The sequence below is a fragment of the Schistosoma haematobium genome, chromosome ZW (assembly GCF_000699445.3).
Source record: "Schistosoma haematobium chromosome ZW, whole genome shotgun sequence".
NCBI classification, from domain to species: domain Eukaryota; kingdom Metazoa; phylum Platyhelminthes; class Trematoda; order Strigeidida; family Schistosomatidae; genus Schistosoma; species Schistosoma haematobium.
The window spans coordinates 68,788,020-68,806,316 of record NC_067195.1 but is presented as its reverse complement, the minus strand read 5'-3'; the positions used below and the strand labels follow the sequence as shown (position 1 = coordinate 68,806,316).

The following is an 18,297-nucleotide window of genomic DNA, read 5'->3' as shown; positions in this document are numbered from 1 at the left end:
ATTAAACTGTTTACTTATCAATACATTTTAAACAAAATTTAAGTGGTATATAAGCATGTACCATGAATAATTAATTTGATAATGATATGTATGAAAAAGAGATTCTATATTTTGTGTTTATCTTACTGAATAGGGTTGTTTAATGCAATTTATTAAACCTATGTTAGATAATCAAATTTATTCGTACTTTGACTATCTTGTTTGATTGGTAACTTAATATCATTTCTCACGAACATGAATCATTTATATGGAAATGACTTAGTTATAATATCATATTGGTCAAGCATACCTAAACTAGCAGAATCCAGAATTCAATTAGTTTATTGAATAGACTAAGGGTATTAAAACAATGTAATATATTGGTGGACTATATTTCGGACAATCTCTTGTTATATATATATATATATATATATATATATATATATATATATATATATATATATATATATATATATATGGATGTGTCGCTCAATTTCGTGGATTAGTTGAAGTTAGACATTAACACCGTTGGACGGCGGCTCAGTGGTCTAGTGGTTAAGCTCTCGTGCGCGAATCCAGTAGGTCCTGGGTTTGAATCTCGCAGGGGGCAGGGTCGTGGATGCGCACCGCTAAGGAGTCCCACAAGAGGACGAAACGGCCGCCCAGTGCTTCCAGATATGTATATTTGTTAAGATCTATGTATATGAATTAAGAAAATGTCAACTAAACAATTTTATTTAGCTAATGTATCGCATACTTCCGGTAATATTCCGTCTTAGAGATTCACCATTCAAATTTACCAGAAAGACCAGTTGTTTTAACAGTCCAAAATCTTCCACGAAACACTCAGTTCTATATTTAATTGTTTGCCTTTCAATAAAGAATTGTTTAGAAGCATCATGCTAAGACAGCTTCTGCGTTTTACTATCAACCCTTGATTTATTTACGCCTATAAACTCAGATCGTTAACTGCTGTGTTTATTAACTCGTCAGTTTTTAGGATATTTTCAGAAATAAGTTATCTTATTCTAATTCAGTTAATAAACCTTAAATGGAACACTGGAAATATTCTATAAGTTTCCTTAATGAATCATTCGGATCACATGTCATGCTTTTGAAGGATCAGTTCTAAAAGGTTTCAATTGTTGATGAAAAATGTTTATTCAAAGAGGAAACCTTTCTTTTAAATAATGTCATTTATTAAAACTGTACAATCATAATTACGGTTATTTAACATATATTAGTGTACTAATAGGTAGAATGCTGCTGTGTCATAAATATTCGAAAACTTCAAGTATCTATAGAAACTTTGTTAGTTCACTATTTTAATTTTAAAGCTTTCAGTTGAGTTGTATTCATAACTTTATCTAGAAATTGTCATCGGAGTTCTTTCAGTTTGTACTTTCTTCTATGTTATGCCAATCGGATTTTAGTTAAATCTAATAACTTTATTCATTAAATTATTAACTTGTTGGTTCTAAATTAAGGCGATTTTGTTATCCATTGAGGACACTTATTCTTCATAGTATAACTCAGTGCTATTTGCTTTTGATACTTTGTCGTATATACATACAAAAATATAATCCTGAAAGATATCAGGATTATTCAACAACGAGATAACGGGTTAAGTAAGATTTTACACTATCTAACACAACGCATAACTATTACTATGAATCTCTTTTTGTCAAAAGGTACAATTTTTATTATAATCATGAAATAAGTTTTGTCAATGTTTTCGATCAATAAACGAAATGAACAGGAGAACTATGAAAAACATATGAACCTTAGACAGCTGTCTTTTCATAGTCTACAATTCTTTAGTATTGTACATATCACGTAAATGAAAAAACTATTGCAGAATCCACCAAACATTATGAATTGAATATCTAAATTTATTTGCAACAAAACAACATTCAAGTAACTAATGAGCATTAAAAAGAAACTGATGAAAATTAAGGACAAAATTGAGGAAAATCATAAAAAATCCATAACTCAACAAATGGTAGACGTACAGCGATCAACTGAATTTTACACTGACTTTGTACATTCGTTTGTGTATAATAATTACGAAATGGCCGTCCAGTGCTTCTAGGTTTTCCATGGTGATCTAGCTTCAATTGACTCATGATTTCAAATATTACAAATTACATAAACGTTATTAAAAATATGTTGAGTGGATTTTATTTCATATGTACCTAATATCTGACGGTATTAATGTGTAAAGTATTTTCACTGCCTACTGGTTGAACTCAGTATTGGAATATGCTTCAGAACAAACTGAAAGCTTCTAACTAAAACTAATAATCATTCAATTTATTCTATATGAATTATGGTTTTTATTAATGTGAACAATAACTTCTTTCTTACTACTAAAATACACTGGACAATAGGATAATCAAGTACTAAGTACTTTTACATTTGTTTTTAGTATAAAAAACCAAACGACTAATGGAAATTAGTGAAGGCTTTCAATACCTTCTCAACAATGCAAATTTGTGATTTTTCTTAGTTATTTTATAATGCAGTGTAATTCCTTCGGCATAGTTTTCTTGATTATAATTTTGGAACTTATGATTTAACACGATCTCTAATTAAATGATCATCTTATGGATTTCAACACAGTGAAAATTCACATTGTTTACCAATGAAAGGAAATAATTTCAGATTGAAATTTTCTGACAACTCTTCGCTTACAAAGAATAGAGAGGTTGAAATTCTAATAAATTGTAGAGCATACTTGCGTGTATTAATCTCTATCTACTGATAATGAATTAAATTATCAAGTTTTTTTTCAATTTACTCATTTCTAGACAATCCTACACCAGTACATACACCTATACGTTCAGCAATACCGATACTACGCTTACCAGAATATGTAGCTACACTTAAACGTGACAGTGGAGTAGGCATATCAGAAGAGTATGAAAGTATTGAAACACCAAGCGACCTAACATGGAAACATGCTAATATGGAGGAGAACAGACCGAAAAATCGTTATGCCAATATCATTGCATATGATCAATCACGTGTAGTTCTTAACGAGATCAGTCGTATACCAGGTTCTGATTATATTAATGCTAATTTTATAGACGGATATCAGAAGAAAAGTGCGTATATTGCAACTCAGGTGAATGATATGTATTTTTTGATATCATAATGAAATGAAGTTCTATTTTTAGTAAATATAATTTCATATGTTAATTGCATTTATCATTACAGTGGCAGTTGATCTTTTACATTGGAAATTTCAATTACAAAAAGCTTTCCAGTTAATTCCAGATAGGCTATTTCTCATTCAAATATCCTAAAATTACTTAAGTCTAATCTTACTTCAATTATTATTGTACTGAATTTTCATTCCATACCGGTCAAGTGTTACCACACTTACGATACTCACTGTATAGCAAGTCTGCTATCATTATTATTGAAGGGTTATTTTAGTGTTTTATTTAGTAGTTATATCTTGTTTAAAGAACTAACAAGCAAATTAATAAAGAAACACGATACAATGATTATCCATAAACTTGAAATCATGCACAAGCGTCAGTTTATGTCTTTCGTTACCTAAACTATTCAGACAAACAAAAGAAAACAATTTGCTAAAGTTTAAGGAACATTTGCAATTGTAGTGACCATGTAGCTATTTTTAAAGTCCTGAATATATTTATTGGTTATTTTTGGTATTTCAACAAGATGACTTAAAAATCAGAGCGATTCCTGTTTAAAGATAGCACAAAATATCTTTAAAACATTATAAAAGGATATTGGAGATATATAGATTGCTCAATTTTGATAAACTCAGAGAAAAATCTTCTTGGCGTTAAACTGTCAGTCTTCAACAACACTCACAAAGTGTTATAAATTGTCATAGGAGTTTGTAAAACATCTTTGGAATATGTTTTACCTACATGTCAGATTTTACAGTTAATTTAGATTTCATCACTGAATGTCGGTGGATTAATAAACTTGGCTCTCAACCGGTAAAGTGTAGTTTAGTGGCCCGATGTCTGACTCTATATGGATCGTATGAAGGGTTGTTGAAATATACATATCGCTAATCCCCGTATATGATCATTGACTTAACTCGCGTTAGTGAATAACGGAATTAAATTAGTCAAATACGAGAATGAAGTTTTGGATAGTTACATTTTGTACACTTTTTGATCGAGACAAACGATCCAAGAAACGAAGCAAAGAAAGCGAAGAGAAGAGAACGAAGCGAAATGAAGCTGAGTGGATATTGTGTGTGAGCCAACTCCATTTAATCGAGCGTGAATCGATATTTATAGTCAGAACAAAAATAAGTTACAGACATGTGATAAGTAGAATGAGATGTACACACGCATCCGCTCATATAAAAACAGTCAAGGTTGATAAGCAAATAATTAACGAGGCCAAAACGTGACTCAAGAATGAGAGATAAATTGGCCTGTCCAGAAGCTAGGCATAAGTTATATGGGCTTAACATAGTAACCGACACTACAGCAGCTTCAAACCCTGCCTCTACTTCTTCAGTTTTCATAACTCGGTTGTGCTGCCACAATGTTTAACACAAAACCGATCACTAGCTTTTTTTAATTAATTTGATTTCTCTTAAAGTGTCATTGCAAAAAAGATGTTTATGTGTTAATTATGTTAGCAACAGTTATGCTGGAATAATGTCTCACTGCATAAATTTTACTGAAAACGCAGAAATGCATAATGTTAGCGAGCCAATCGAATTCATATGTTAGGATGAATATAATGTTAACTTTATGCGGGAAAAATATATAACTACAATCATGATCTGTATTCCACACTATGTAGATTAAACATTTCGAATTTAATTTTGCATGAAAATTGGCGTACCTCATATAACTTATAGTTATTGAGAATAAACTATTATCACTTGGTAATTCTGCGGAAAATAGTTTATTTATAAAGTTGAAAGTTCACACTTCAGAGTCCTAATCTTCTTCGCAAAGTCAGCGGTATAACAACTAATTCACTCTAGCTTATAATGTATACTGAGATGATATTTGTTGAAAAACAATCTAGTAAAAATCAAAGATTCTTGAAAGTTTGCTGTTCAATAATCATAAAATATGTTGATGAACTGTGAGATAAAAGTACTGTGCTTACTTGAAGATCTCTAGATTCAAATGACTGTAATTGTCAAAATATAACTACGGTCATTGTCTTTAAAGGCAAATCATCCCGTACTAATCGGAAAATAATGAAAATTCCATATCAAAAATGTGATTTCTTTTCAGTCACATTTTATATCAGATATTGCTAGCACTTAAAATAACTCCAAAACAATAAAACAAATAGATTAGGGAGTTTACCTAAGAAACAACAACAATAGATCACATAAACAAGAAAGAGAATGAAACATTAACAAATTTAACGAAATGTTTCCAAACAAATTTCAAAATCAAGTATAACCTTTTCAATCATGATAAATTTGATCTAAATGTCATTTTGTATAAATGAGTCTCATTTTCCATCACAAGGATAATAAATTATAGTCACTGACTGAGAAGATCACATTACAACGTATGAAAAATCAAATCATGGCACATATAAGATTCTTTAGATGAGTCCACTAAACAGTTTTATGAATAAATCTGTATTTACGACTATAGGCGAAACATTGTTTTGGTATTTATTTAGGGTCCATTGCCAGGTACATTTTATGATTTTTGGCGAATGGTATGGGAGCAAAACAGTCGCGTAATTGTCATGATGACACATTTAGAAGAGAGAGCACGTATTAAATGTGATCAATATTGGCCGAATAGAGGAAAAGAAGTATTCACTTTACAACAACAGCAACAATGCCAACAACAAGAGTATAACAGTAAAGTAAATTATGATATTAATTACACCACAGTGCCTACGTATACTGTGATTATAAAAAGCACACAAGAATTTGCTTACTACACATTGCGTACATTTATTCTACAACGTAATTATGAAACTAATCTACTGGAAACTGATTCAGCTGCCTTCAATCAACATCAGAGTATTAATGATTCTAATATGAATATTGAACAGCGAGAGATTAAACAGTTTCAATTCACAGCATGGCCTGATTATGGTACACCAGATTATCCTCAACCATTACTATTGTTTATACGACGTGTTGGTCAAGTACGTTCACAGTTAATGCATCATCTACAACAAGAACGCTTAATTAATGATGAGAAAGTTAATTCAAGAGAATTAAAATTATCACAATCAAGTGATATTCATAATTCCATGAATTTAAACCTTTCCGATGAAATTGGACCTTTGATTGTACATTGCTCAGCTGGGGTTGGTCGTACAGGTAATTTTGTTGCATCATTTTGTAACAATTTATTTAAGTTTTTTAGTGCTTTCATTATTTTTCAAATGTTGAACTAATCCTGACATTCATCCCATTGATTTGAAAAAACTAATAATTAACAATGGTCAGACATTCAACAATCTAACTGATTTGTAACTAGATAGATCCTGTTGTTCACAAATCCGAAAATATAGGAATGAGTATCTGTGATAGTTTTCTGTTACAATTAAAATATTTTATGTTCATGAAAAGCCTGGTCAAAAATCGTAAATTTCACTCCCTACTTCACTTTTACTGACTTGGTTTAAATTTAAACGATAATTTCTGGATTAATTTATCAAATTAACATCTTTTAAAGAAGTAGACATTTTAATAAGTGTAGATAAAAAAGCTTAATGTCTGATTAAACTAAGAAAGACCGGATCTCAGTAGAAAAGTAGGGGTGGGATAAAAGTATTAGAACTTAAAACTTTTTAAATTATGAGAACATCCCAGTAACTAATTATTTACGTACGCCTGTTACCCATCATGAAGGAGTAACACTGTTGAAAACGTTTCCTGGTACCGATAGTAGTGTGATACTTCCTTAGTTCTCACACCTGATCAGATCTCCTTACTTTGGTATATCAGTATACATGATATCCGTACTTCCAGTCTGTCGGCACTTGTCCTTATTGCAGTTACTCCTGTGTCTGACTTCAATGTTTCAGCCGGTTTGTAATCTGGTACTACTGACTTCCCACTCTTCATTTGTCTGATGACCATCCTCATTTCTTCGATTGTCTATGGATCGATATATATATATATATATATAGAGGTCTATATGGGCTGCTTTGATGTTCAGTGGGTTCAGCGTAGCTGGTCTATTGAAAAGTTATTCAAATGCTCTACCCATCTGTTCCTTTGTTGTTGAATCTCAGTGACTAGCTTGCCTTCTTTGTCCTTGACAGGTCTCTCTCCTTTACTATATTTCCCTGTCAGCTTCTTCGTCGCATTATATAGTTGTCACATATTTCCTTATCTTACAGCTGTTTTCACTATTGCCGCGAAACCTTTCACGTATTTCTGCTTGTCAGCTATAGTGCACTTTGTCAGTTGCTTGTTTGCCTCTATGTGTTGATTTTTTCAGTACATGTTCGAATGTCGTCAATTACTGTCTTCTTGTTCTTTTCTTGAATTTTGTACAGGGTTTCGCCGCAGATCCATTCCTCATGAGTATGCTTGTCGCGGCCTAGCACCTTGTGACACGATGACGTTTGTGCTTCTTTGATCCCCATACAATTGTCCTCCTTAGTAGTTTCTTCTTCTCGAAGTATATTTTATAGCTCTTGAAACCTGTCGTTGAGCACTGTTTCGAATTGGTCGAGTTTGTCAGTATATCGAAGGAAGGCTGTATTGAATGTTTGTAATACTGTTTCCCCAAATGTCCATTGCTTCTTCAGCTTCACATTCATCTTGGCAACCACCAGGTAGTGGTGATCTGAAGCCACGTTAGCACCACTCTTGATTCTCACGTCTTCCACTGAACTTCTGAATATTTCACTGATACAGATATGATCGATTTGGTTGTGTGTAGTGTGATATAGTGAGACCCATGTAGTTTTGTGTATTTGTTTGTGGTGGAATATTGTACTGTCTATAACCAGTTTGTTGAATGAACATAAATTTACAAATCTATCACCATTCTCGTTGTTTACTCCCAGTCAGTCCATGTTTTCCTATGATTTCTTGATAGACGGTGTTGTCCAATATGACTTTCGCGTTTAGGAATCCCGTGGAGATCGTCAAGTCGTTTCTTGTGCACTTCTGTATGATCGACTGTAGCCTCTCACAAAACTGATCATTATCGTCTTCATTAATATTGTTGATGGGTGCGTAGCAGTGAATGGCAGTCGTTGTGATTCTTTTCTTGTTTGTTTCGAAGGATGTTTTCATGATTCTGAATGCACGAGATTCCTTTCTTATCAGTGTTTTTCGTGCTTGTTTGGACAGCATCATAGGAATTCTTTGAGTATGTGGATCGTTTTGTGCTTCATGAACAGAGTACGACAGCATTTCTCCCGAATCTAATCTATTCCGTCTAGATTGGATCCTATGTGTTTCACTTACTGTGTGAACTATCAATTTGTATCTGTTAATTTTCACAGCTATTTGATTGGTCCTCCTGGTCTCGTACATTGTTTGATCATCCCATATATGTATATTAAACGTTGCTCCGATTGTCAGAAAGTGTATCGGCCTCTTGAATCTTGAAGATTCTCGGTTTTAATCATGAGGTGTCTTAATTATTTCCTCATCGTAGAGGGTAGAATACAAATCGTTTAATTTTGTTTTTTTTCTGGTTAAGTTCTTTGTTTTACCAATATTTGGGGCCAGCAGCAACCTTAGAAGAAGTATAAGCGGAGTTCAGTCACTGACTGAACAACAGAAATTCATCTACAAATTTCACTTATATTCCAAAATTCCTGTATCATTAATAGGTACAACATATATAAGCAGTCAAAATGGTTTTGAATTAGGTCTTCATCTAACTTTACTCTAATATACAATAATATATATGTAAATATGAAAAAATATCAAACCAATCAAGGTAAATTGTGAGTCAGCAATAACAGTGGAATAGATTACATAATTAAAACCAATACTTAAAAAGTATAGATTGATAGCATTATGATAAGTGTTCTAGTTTGTTTAATAATTTCATATATGAATATAAATTTCATCGTATGTTAGAATAAAACCCGATAAGGGTCAAATTGAAAATTTGCCTAAAACAAATTTTATTTATCATGACCACTGAATTGAGTGCTCTGATATCATACTGTCGATAGCTTTCCTATCTTGATTGGTTATCCTTTCTGTTATACATAAATTCAATTTGATGGACGATTGGTAGTTCAATTTATCCTACTGCCTAACACAAATTTCTTTTCGGTCTTGCTGTAACTGTTTACCCCAATGTTATTGCTGGAGGTTCATGCAAAACCGAACTAGTATTATGCTAAAGATATTTTTAATTACATGACTCTAGTAAATTCATTATTCTCAACTAAAATAAATGAATCTTACACAATAATTTTACAATCTTCAAAATAGATTAGAGGCTCTTTTATGACTTTAATCATTTAAAACAATATGTACAGAATTCTGTTAAATGGTTATAATTAACTTTTTTGAACTAAATAACCTTTATTATTAGGCGCATTTGTCGTTATCGATTCTCAACTTGAACGACTTAAACACGAAAATTCAGTTGATATATTTGGTGCAGTGTGCAGAATGCGTGCACAAAGAAATTTTATGGTACAAACAGAAGAACAATATGCATTTCTCTACGATGTATTTATTGAAGCAGCTGAAGTACATGGTACTGAAGTTACAGCTCATGGATTATATAATCATGTTGTGAAATTACGTCAACCTGTACCGACATGTATTTTAGCTGGTTATAATTTATTACCAAATGGTTTACAAGATAATAATCATTTGACATCATCTATAAAAATTTCAAGTTTAGAATTAGAATTTAAAGTAAGTAAATGTTTCCAAAGAAATGTTTAAATGATTGTTTGTTTTAATTTAGTCACAAATATCTTAAGTTTTTAATTTTAAGTTATATCTAACTGACTTTTATTTAAACTGTAATTAATCCAATTACATAAGTGTTTTAATACTAAATTTTTATTTGACTTATACTAGGAAATGGGAAAAAATTGTGTAAATAGTTATATAACACCCCTTAAATGTTAAATCAGCTAAGAAACTTGAAGCATCGAAACGTAAAAAACGCGATATTCCGTTAGTGTAATGATAAATAGTTCATGAATACTGAACGAAATCCCTAAGGATATACAAGTGTTATAAATACAAAGGCTATATATGAGCTTAATAAAAATTTGCAAATTACGATAGTTGAACACAACATAATTCATTTAATTTAATTTCTTCATAATATATATACAAAATAGTTGTAACTATGTTAGGGTAACAAGCAGTTTAGAGACTAATGTTTATAGGAATCAAACTCTGAACATTTAAACTTTGTGACAAATAAAACTAATTGAAACTCTTAAGTATACATCGAATGATATTTATTTTAATCTCGGTCACTTTGCGATACAACGCCATTAGTGACCTCTGCCATTAATGTTATATATCTCTCATTCTGATACATTTCATCTTAGTCATTAAAGTTGAATCAAGAGGTTCCTTGTTTATTGATTATCCTGAATAAAAATATATCAATCTCTGTAATAATTTATCTGGCTTATGGTTAGTTTGTAGGAAAATGATCCATAGCTATTTATTTACTTTTGCTTTATCCAATTCTTTAAATAATCCTACATTTCAGAGATTAAATCGTAATTTAATAAATAAACGTCAAATAACTACAGCCCTGACATATGATAACAAAACAAAAAACCGTGATTTTGACATACTCCCCTATGAATCTAATCGTGTTTGTTTATCATTAATCCGCGGAGTAAATGGATCAGATTATATTAATGCTAGTTATATAGATGGATATCGTAAGAGTCGGGCTTATATTGCAACACAAACACCTTTACCGCATACAGTAGATGATTTCTGGAGATTAATTTGGGAATGTAATTCACCTATAATAGTTGCATTTAGTGATGCTCGAGATATGAATTTAATACCAACAGATAATAATCAATATTGGCCAAGTGATAGATCGACAAGATATCAAAATTTAATGGTTGAACCTATGGTTGAATATAATATGCCACATTTTATATTACGTGAATTTCGATTAACTAATACAACAGATGGTCAATCACGTACTTTAAGACAATTTCAATTGCATGGATGGCCACATGATAGTATAGTACCTAAATCTGCTGAAGCTATTATTGACTTAATTGGACAAGTGCATAAAACTCAAATTCAATTTGGACAAGACGGTCCTATAACTGTGCATTGCAAGTAAGTAAATCTTAGATACTTTTTATAATTGTAAATATTTGGATTAATTTTTATTAGTTTACTTTCTTTTTTAAAATCTAACAAAATTATTAATTATCAGTAGTTTGCTTAACTAGTAATTAATACTCCTTAAAAGACCGCTTTGTAGTAGAAAGTATATGTTCTACAAGGAGTAAATTATAATAGTTCTCTTTCTCATATTAAATGGCCTAATAATTCACGTTTACCTTCTAGATCTTCTGTTAATTAGAATGAAAACTTTAATCAATAGTCATGATACTGTATGTAAGAATTAATTACAAATTATGTATAATAGTTTGCTTTTAATGTCCAATACTTATATCTTATATAGGTACATGTTAATGGTATAAATCTACACAACGTCTTGATAATTTCAAAATGTTAGTTATGAATCCTGAGGATATATAAGATGATCACTTTTAGTTGTGTTCAATATATATTTAACTTGAAGTGTTGAGAAGTATTACTATTTCATACAATGTACAGTTTCGTTATTTTCGTCGTAGAACGTACAGTTTAAAAAGTGCCTTGTTTATGCCAGTATTTCCATATTTCCAACATATGTGTTTTCAAAAATCCAGTAAATTTCATGGATTTTGAAGACAACATTTGACGGATTAATCAAGTGCATAGTTTCATCGGCTATTAGATAACATACTTGCTATTCTTGAGTAAGTATTTGTCTTGGAATAAGTAAAAAATAGTTATAATTAAAACACTTAAGCCAAATTGCCATTGACTTTATTTATTTATGAACGTGTACAGAATATTTATAGGTCCATGACATAAATACTCGCCTTGTCATTATCCATGATCATTCTGAATGTTTTCTAGTATTCAGTTGACTATTAAGTTCCCTATAAATGAAACAAACTTACCTATAGTTTGTTAATTGTATTTAATTAACTGTCGTTATTTCACTAAAATAATATCTGATTTCTTATTTAATTTCATCTCATTTCATTTGTATAGTACGGGATCAGGAAGAACCGGTGTATTTATATGTTTAAGTATTTTATTAGACAGAATGAGATCTGAAGGTATGGTAGATATGTTTCTGATTACACGAATGTTACGTACACAACGAATCAATACTATACAAACATCTGATCAATATGCATTTTGTTATGCAGCTACTCTTGAATATTTAGCTTCATTCGATCATTATATGAGTTGATTTGTTTTCTTTTTTTTATTTTAGTCACGAAATATAAGTACTCTACTCTTATTTTCAACCCTTTTATACTGTTAAATTTCTTTACAAATCCACTGTAAACATACCTGAATATACATAATTTAAAAAATGCATTATTCATATAATCAAGATTATTAATCAATTAAACTTGGTTATTAATAATAGAACGAAATAGAGAAGCAAAAATGCATTTACAAAATAAAAATTATATATATATATATATATATATACTACTGAATAAAACTGTACTGAAGATAATTATTGTAATAGTGTTTTGTATAGCAACTTTTTTAAATTTCGAAATGACCTGTTTTCCATAAAGCAAAAGGATCTTTATCAAATACAATTGCTGTTTATTTATTGATTTATATATATATATATATATATATATATATATATATATATATATATATATCATGTAAAATATTAGTTTCCCTAGATACAAAAGTTTCCTTTCATTTTTCAATTGTTTTTCTTCCTATTTTACTTTTGTGATACAATTTTGTTAAGGATTTTCTTGTTTATTTTCATGGATTCTTTCTCTTTTTGATTATTTCCATCTACTTTTCTCATTATATATTATCAGTTTCCATTTTTGTTCTTATTCTTGTGCATTTTCGTTTTGAAAACAACAATCTCTTTCTTGTTATTTGATCGTTTTTTTTTTGTATGTGTATGTGTGTGTGTGTATGACATTATTTCCAGAGTTTTAGGCTTATTGAAATTATCGATCCAATCGTATATGTATCATTCTCAGAAATTTATATATATATTGTATAAGTCTATCGTTTACTAAAAATCAATAATAAACGTTATGCTTTTGTTTTCAATAAGAAACGATTCTCATATCATATTGTTGTTGAATTTTAATGTATAATAATGAAAGATTGGTGGACTGGTTTTCTTATAATTGAATTCATGAGTCAATTGAAGCTATACTACCATGGAAAACCTAGAAGCACTAGACAGCCATTTTATCCTCGTATGAGACTAGTCAACAGTGCGTATCCACGATTCCGCCCTGCAAGATTCTAACCGATGATCTATCAGTCTCGCGCGCGAACACTTAACTTTTAGAGCATTGAGCTAGCCGTCATTGAAAGGTGTTATTGTCTAACTTCAACTAAACCACGAAATTGAACAACCATTGTCTTCAGTGAGTTACTATCTCACAATAGACCCGGATGAACTCCACTGGTCACTGATTCTCACAAGAACTCCAGGAAATACTTCTTTAAGTCAGTCATTAGTGAGCATACGATGATTATTATCAGAAAGAGTTCCATACTAAGACGAAAAGGTCGTCTAGTGCATCCAGGTTTTCCATAGTGGTTTAGCTTCAAATGAATCATGAATTCAACTATAAAATTAGTTTTCGTTACTTTACTTGTAATTGACTTTTTTAAAACAAAATTCACTCCACTGATTAGTTATATTTGCAGATGAAGTGAAACTAGACGTCATAAAATGTGTCTTATATATTATTTAATTTAAAAGTTTCTCTTATCCACTTACAGTAGTGAAATTAGTACTCTCATTTGTCGAATTCTATGGTATTTTGGCAGTAAGTTAACATTAAATGTGTGTATTGTTATGGCTTATGATTCAATAAAATACTGATATCTATCTGAATACAACATTTTTATGATTAAGGCTACCAAAAAAATACAATCACAAACTATTATTTTCTTCTCATCTAAAGATTAAATAAAGTAGAATCGTTCACTTCATACAAACATAAACTATAATGTTAGGTTTCATGATAAGTATATTGCTTTCAATGACAAATACATAAAAATACTTTTAGAAAAGCTCTTTTCCAAAGTTTTATCCTAGTTATCATTGACCATCAAAATGTATCTGGAATCTTATTAGAACTGATGCTGTCAGGAATATACATCCACTTGATCTAGTGACGCAATAATGTTTTCATTTAGCCAGGCGTCTTGCTGTTTACTTTCATCGGTCCAAGTGAAAGCAACAGGTACCACACTTTATACACATAATCCAATGATCAGATTTTTAAACTTCAGAAGAATGGTGTAGCAATTAAACAATGCGACACTTGTTACCGCTCGTTAACTGATCGATACCTACAGCCAGAGAATTGGAACTTTATATACGAATTTACTACAGTAGGAGTGAAAACTAAAAACTATGATATTTTGTCATTATCTTCTAGTAATACAATCCTACTAGTTTCCATAAATAGGGAATATTCGTCCTGTTCAGCTTCAAAGTGATTAACGTATTATGATCCACATTTGTATTCGTGTTCTACAAAAAGGATGTCTATTATTACCATTATTTATAAACTCACTACTTTCATGTATCCAATCTTACCTAATTATTCATTCCAAGTAATCTACAGAGTGTTTCCGTTTTATTAGATGAAATAAGTGTAATAGATCGATATAGGTATTATAAATAGTCCATAACCCTGTACTCCTTTTATGTTTCAGGTAAACTTTCTTCTTTCATTAGAAAAGTGTTTTCAAATTAATATTCAAAACATTTATCCAACAGTAAAAATCCGTGAATATGGATAGAGTCCTTACCAGGTATATATGTTTGTAAAATGTGTTAAATTATCATCTTGTCAAATAAAATAAATAAGTTGTTAGCATACATCTTAAAAAAAAGTCTTGGATTTCTTATATACATTTTTTCCTTTGAATCTTTACTGTAAAATTACTAAGACTAATTTTTTTTTGATTAACTGAACGGCCGTCCAGTGCTTCCAGGTTTTTAATGGTGATCTAACATCGATCGGTTCATAATCTCAATAAAAAAACTTAATCTCCACAACCCCTAAACTAATAAAACTAATTTGTTCATCCAAAAACATTTCCACTTTATGCGAACCTAAATATTGTTGAGTGTAACATTTTACAAGTTCTTATAAACGTATAAGTAGTACAATTACTTGTGTTTGACGAGTGGTCAAATCACTTCCATATTCAAGAATAGTAAAGTGTAAATATTCAGATTTCTGAGTATAATAGGAAGCATGTTCATTAGTCTTAATTGTAAATATAATTTCCATCATATTGACCTTTCATAAACGCAGATTCGGCTGTATATATATAAAAACTGAGTGAATATTTATATATTAACAATAGTCAAGCCAGAATATGGGAACATGATAAAACAATGTCAATTTTGTTCTGACTTATTTTAGAAATATAAGGTATGACTGATATATATAAATCAGTCATTTTGATTTTGGTATAAGTTTAAATATTAAAATTAGTGATTATTTTAAATAAGATCGAAAATACTTTGAAATGAGTAACAATATATATTGTTTATTAAATTTACTTCTCTGTTATTGTTTAACTCGTTAGTATTACTGACTTGCTGTACAATCAGCTTATAACTACCCCCTCAGATCAAAAACTATCAGGCCGGTGCAGAAAATTATGAATGCTCTTGAGGCATAAATAAAAGCAAGAGTGGTAGCAGTACTAAACATATCATGTTCACCTATTTACCAAGAAATTACACTATATGCAGTGTTCGTTCAAAAAAAATGCTTGAGTGATTTATGCATTTTACTATCTCTCAAAAATCACTGCTTGTTGCTAAAAAAAACCATTCAACTGTGATCATACAGACCTCTAAAAATTGTAAACTCTCTCAAGAATAAGCCAACAAATTCAATTTATTTCCCTGATTATACAGAAGGATTTGCAGTGACATCATCAAAATCTTCAAATTACGTAGGTTGGACTTTAAAACTAATAGGTCCTATTTTTCTATAGAAAATTTTACAACCCAAAAGCAATTCCTTGCCGACTGACCACCTACGTTTTATAAATCTACACTACCGATTGGTAACTTCAGGCATTTTAAAATACGATTAAGGAAGTAATAGTGTACTATAAAGCTTGTGACATTAGGCAATATCGTGGCAGTCCGCACAGGATGCACATATGCCAACAAGAGACGGACAATTGCAGTCCTAAATAACAGTGGGAAGTGAACAAACAACACCAAGTGAATAGTGTACTATGTTAGAGATAACATGACTGTCTTCTTATTTCACATTCTAAAATAAACTGATACTTTGTAAACACCATACGAAAAACAATTATATTTTTTTTCTATAAGGCAGGTACTCATTAGCTTTAAGGACATAACGACGATGTACATGTTCGAGTTCGAAGAATATTGTTACATAAGGGCTTTACAAGGATAATCAATTATGGGTGATTCGAAGTAAAACAAAACAGTTAAAAATGAGTTAATTAAGAGCTAAACAATTTTCGGAAATATGGTTTAAGGTAGCCATCTGAATTCATTAGTTTAGTAATCCCGTTCTAATATATCCAGTATAAATTCCGTACATTCTACCCGACCTTGACCCGTTGTAGTAACAAATATAATGACAGCGATGTAAAAAGTTTATTTATTTATTTGAACACATAAATATTGGTACAAGAATGTGCCAAATATATATGCGCCACACAAAACAATGAGAATTTAAGGGGAAGGAAAAAAAGAGAATAATAACGAAGAGAATGATGTAAGGTGATGTAATAATAATAATGGTAAAAATGGGGGAAAGGTACAATCAGAAAAAATCTTTCAGTTAAGGGAGACACAACCATCTTTTATGAAGTAAAAGAAGGTTACAGCAGGATCGCCACTGGCTTCTATTCTGAGCCATATCTGATAACGTCTCTAGCCACTGTGTAGCACCATCTCTCGGACCCCAACCAGGGAGTCGTGAAGGACCAACAGAAGCCAGTCCTTTGCAGCTTTCTTTCATGCCACGACACCATGTCATGCACTGACCACCTATCCGCTTCTTCCAACCAGTCCCAGAGTCGACAAATAATGCACGACGTGGAATTCTCTGGGACGACATTCGTAAAACATGTCAAATCCACCGGAGTCGGTGTTTCAAGATGGTGACATCGACTGCATTATCATCTCTCTGCCCGAACACACGATGCCGAACCTCTGCACTACTAACATGGTGTTGCCACTGGATGTCAGCAATCCTTCGGAGACAGCGATGATCGAACACAGAGAGTCGTCTAACATCCTCAACTCAGAGAGACCAGGTTTCACAAGCATAGAGCAAAACTGCTCTCACCGACGCGTTGTAGATCCGAACTTTTACAGCCAGACTAACATCACGAAGGCGCCAAAGATGACCCAGATTGGCATAAGCCGCTCTGGCTTTCACTATACGTACATTGATCTCATCACTCACACCCCTACCAACACTTATGCAGCTACCTATATACACGAACTTCTAAACTACTATCTGCTCACCATCCAGGATGAATACACGATTAGGATCCTGCCAGTCTTGTAGAAGTACTTTGCACTTCGAAGGTGCTAAGCTCATACCGTACCTACGGACACTGATTGACAACTGATTAAGTGCGTATTGCATGGCATGGATATCATCACACAGGAAGACAATGTCATCAGGATGGCCAAGGTCAGAAAGTCTTTCTCCAGGCATCAGATCCACACCGCCACTACTTACATCTATCAGAGCTGTTTCCAGAATGCCATCGATGGCAAAATTGAAGAGGAATGGTGAGATCGCACAACCCTGTCTAACCCCACTGCTCGAATGACACAATGGAGAAAGGTGGTTGTATATAGGGCCTTTAGGATGTTAATAAACTTCTCAAGCACACCCTTCTTCAATAGACAATCCCAGAGAACAGTCCTATCCAACGAATCGAAGGCAGCCCTGATGTCAAGAAACACAACGATTGTTGGCCTTTGATAATCATGACGGTGTTCTAACATTTGGCGGAGGGTGAAGATATGATCAATACATCCTCGACCGGAACGAAAACCAGCCTGCTCCTCG

The 18,297-nt window shown here is 31.8% G+C and overlaps 1 protein-coding gene across 1 annotated transcript in view; it reads left to right on the top strand.

The window, feature by feature from the left end:
• The window catches only part of MS3_00004247 (uncharacterized protein), a 230,582-nt gene extending 217,795 nt beyond the window's left edge, over window positions 1–12,787 (top strand). Inside the window, exons 21-25 of the mRNA XM_051212142.1 lie at window positions 2,790–3,106; window positions 5,635–6,292; window positions 9,492–9,823; window positions 10,644–11,239; window positions 12,233–12,787. Of these exons, the coding sequence (XP_051072289.1) occupies window positions 2,790–3,106; window positions 5,635–6,292; window positions 9,492–9,823; window positions 10,644–11,239; window positions 12,233–12,437 (2,108 nt within the window). The 3' untranslated portion in view covers window positions 12,438–12,787. The remainder of the gene's footprint in view (window positions 1–2,789; window positions 3,107–5,634; window positions 6,293–9,491; window positions 9,824–10,643; window positions 11,240–12,232) is intronic.
• Window positions 12,788–18,297: the final 5,510 nt, after the last annotated feature.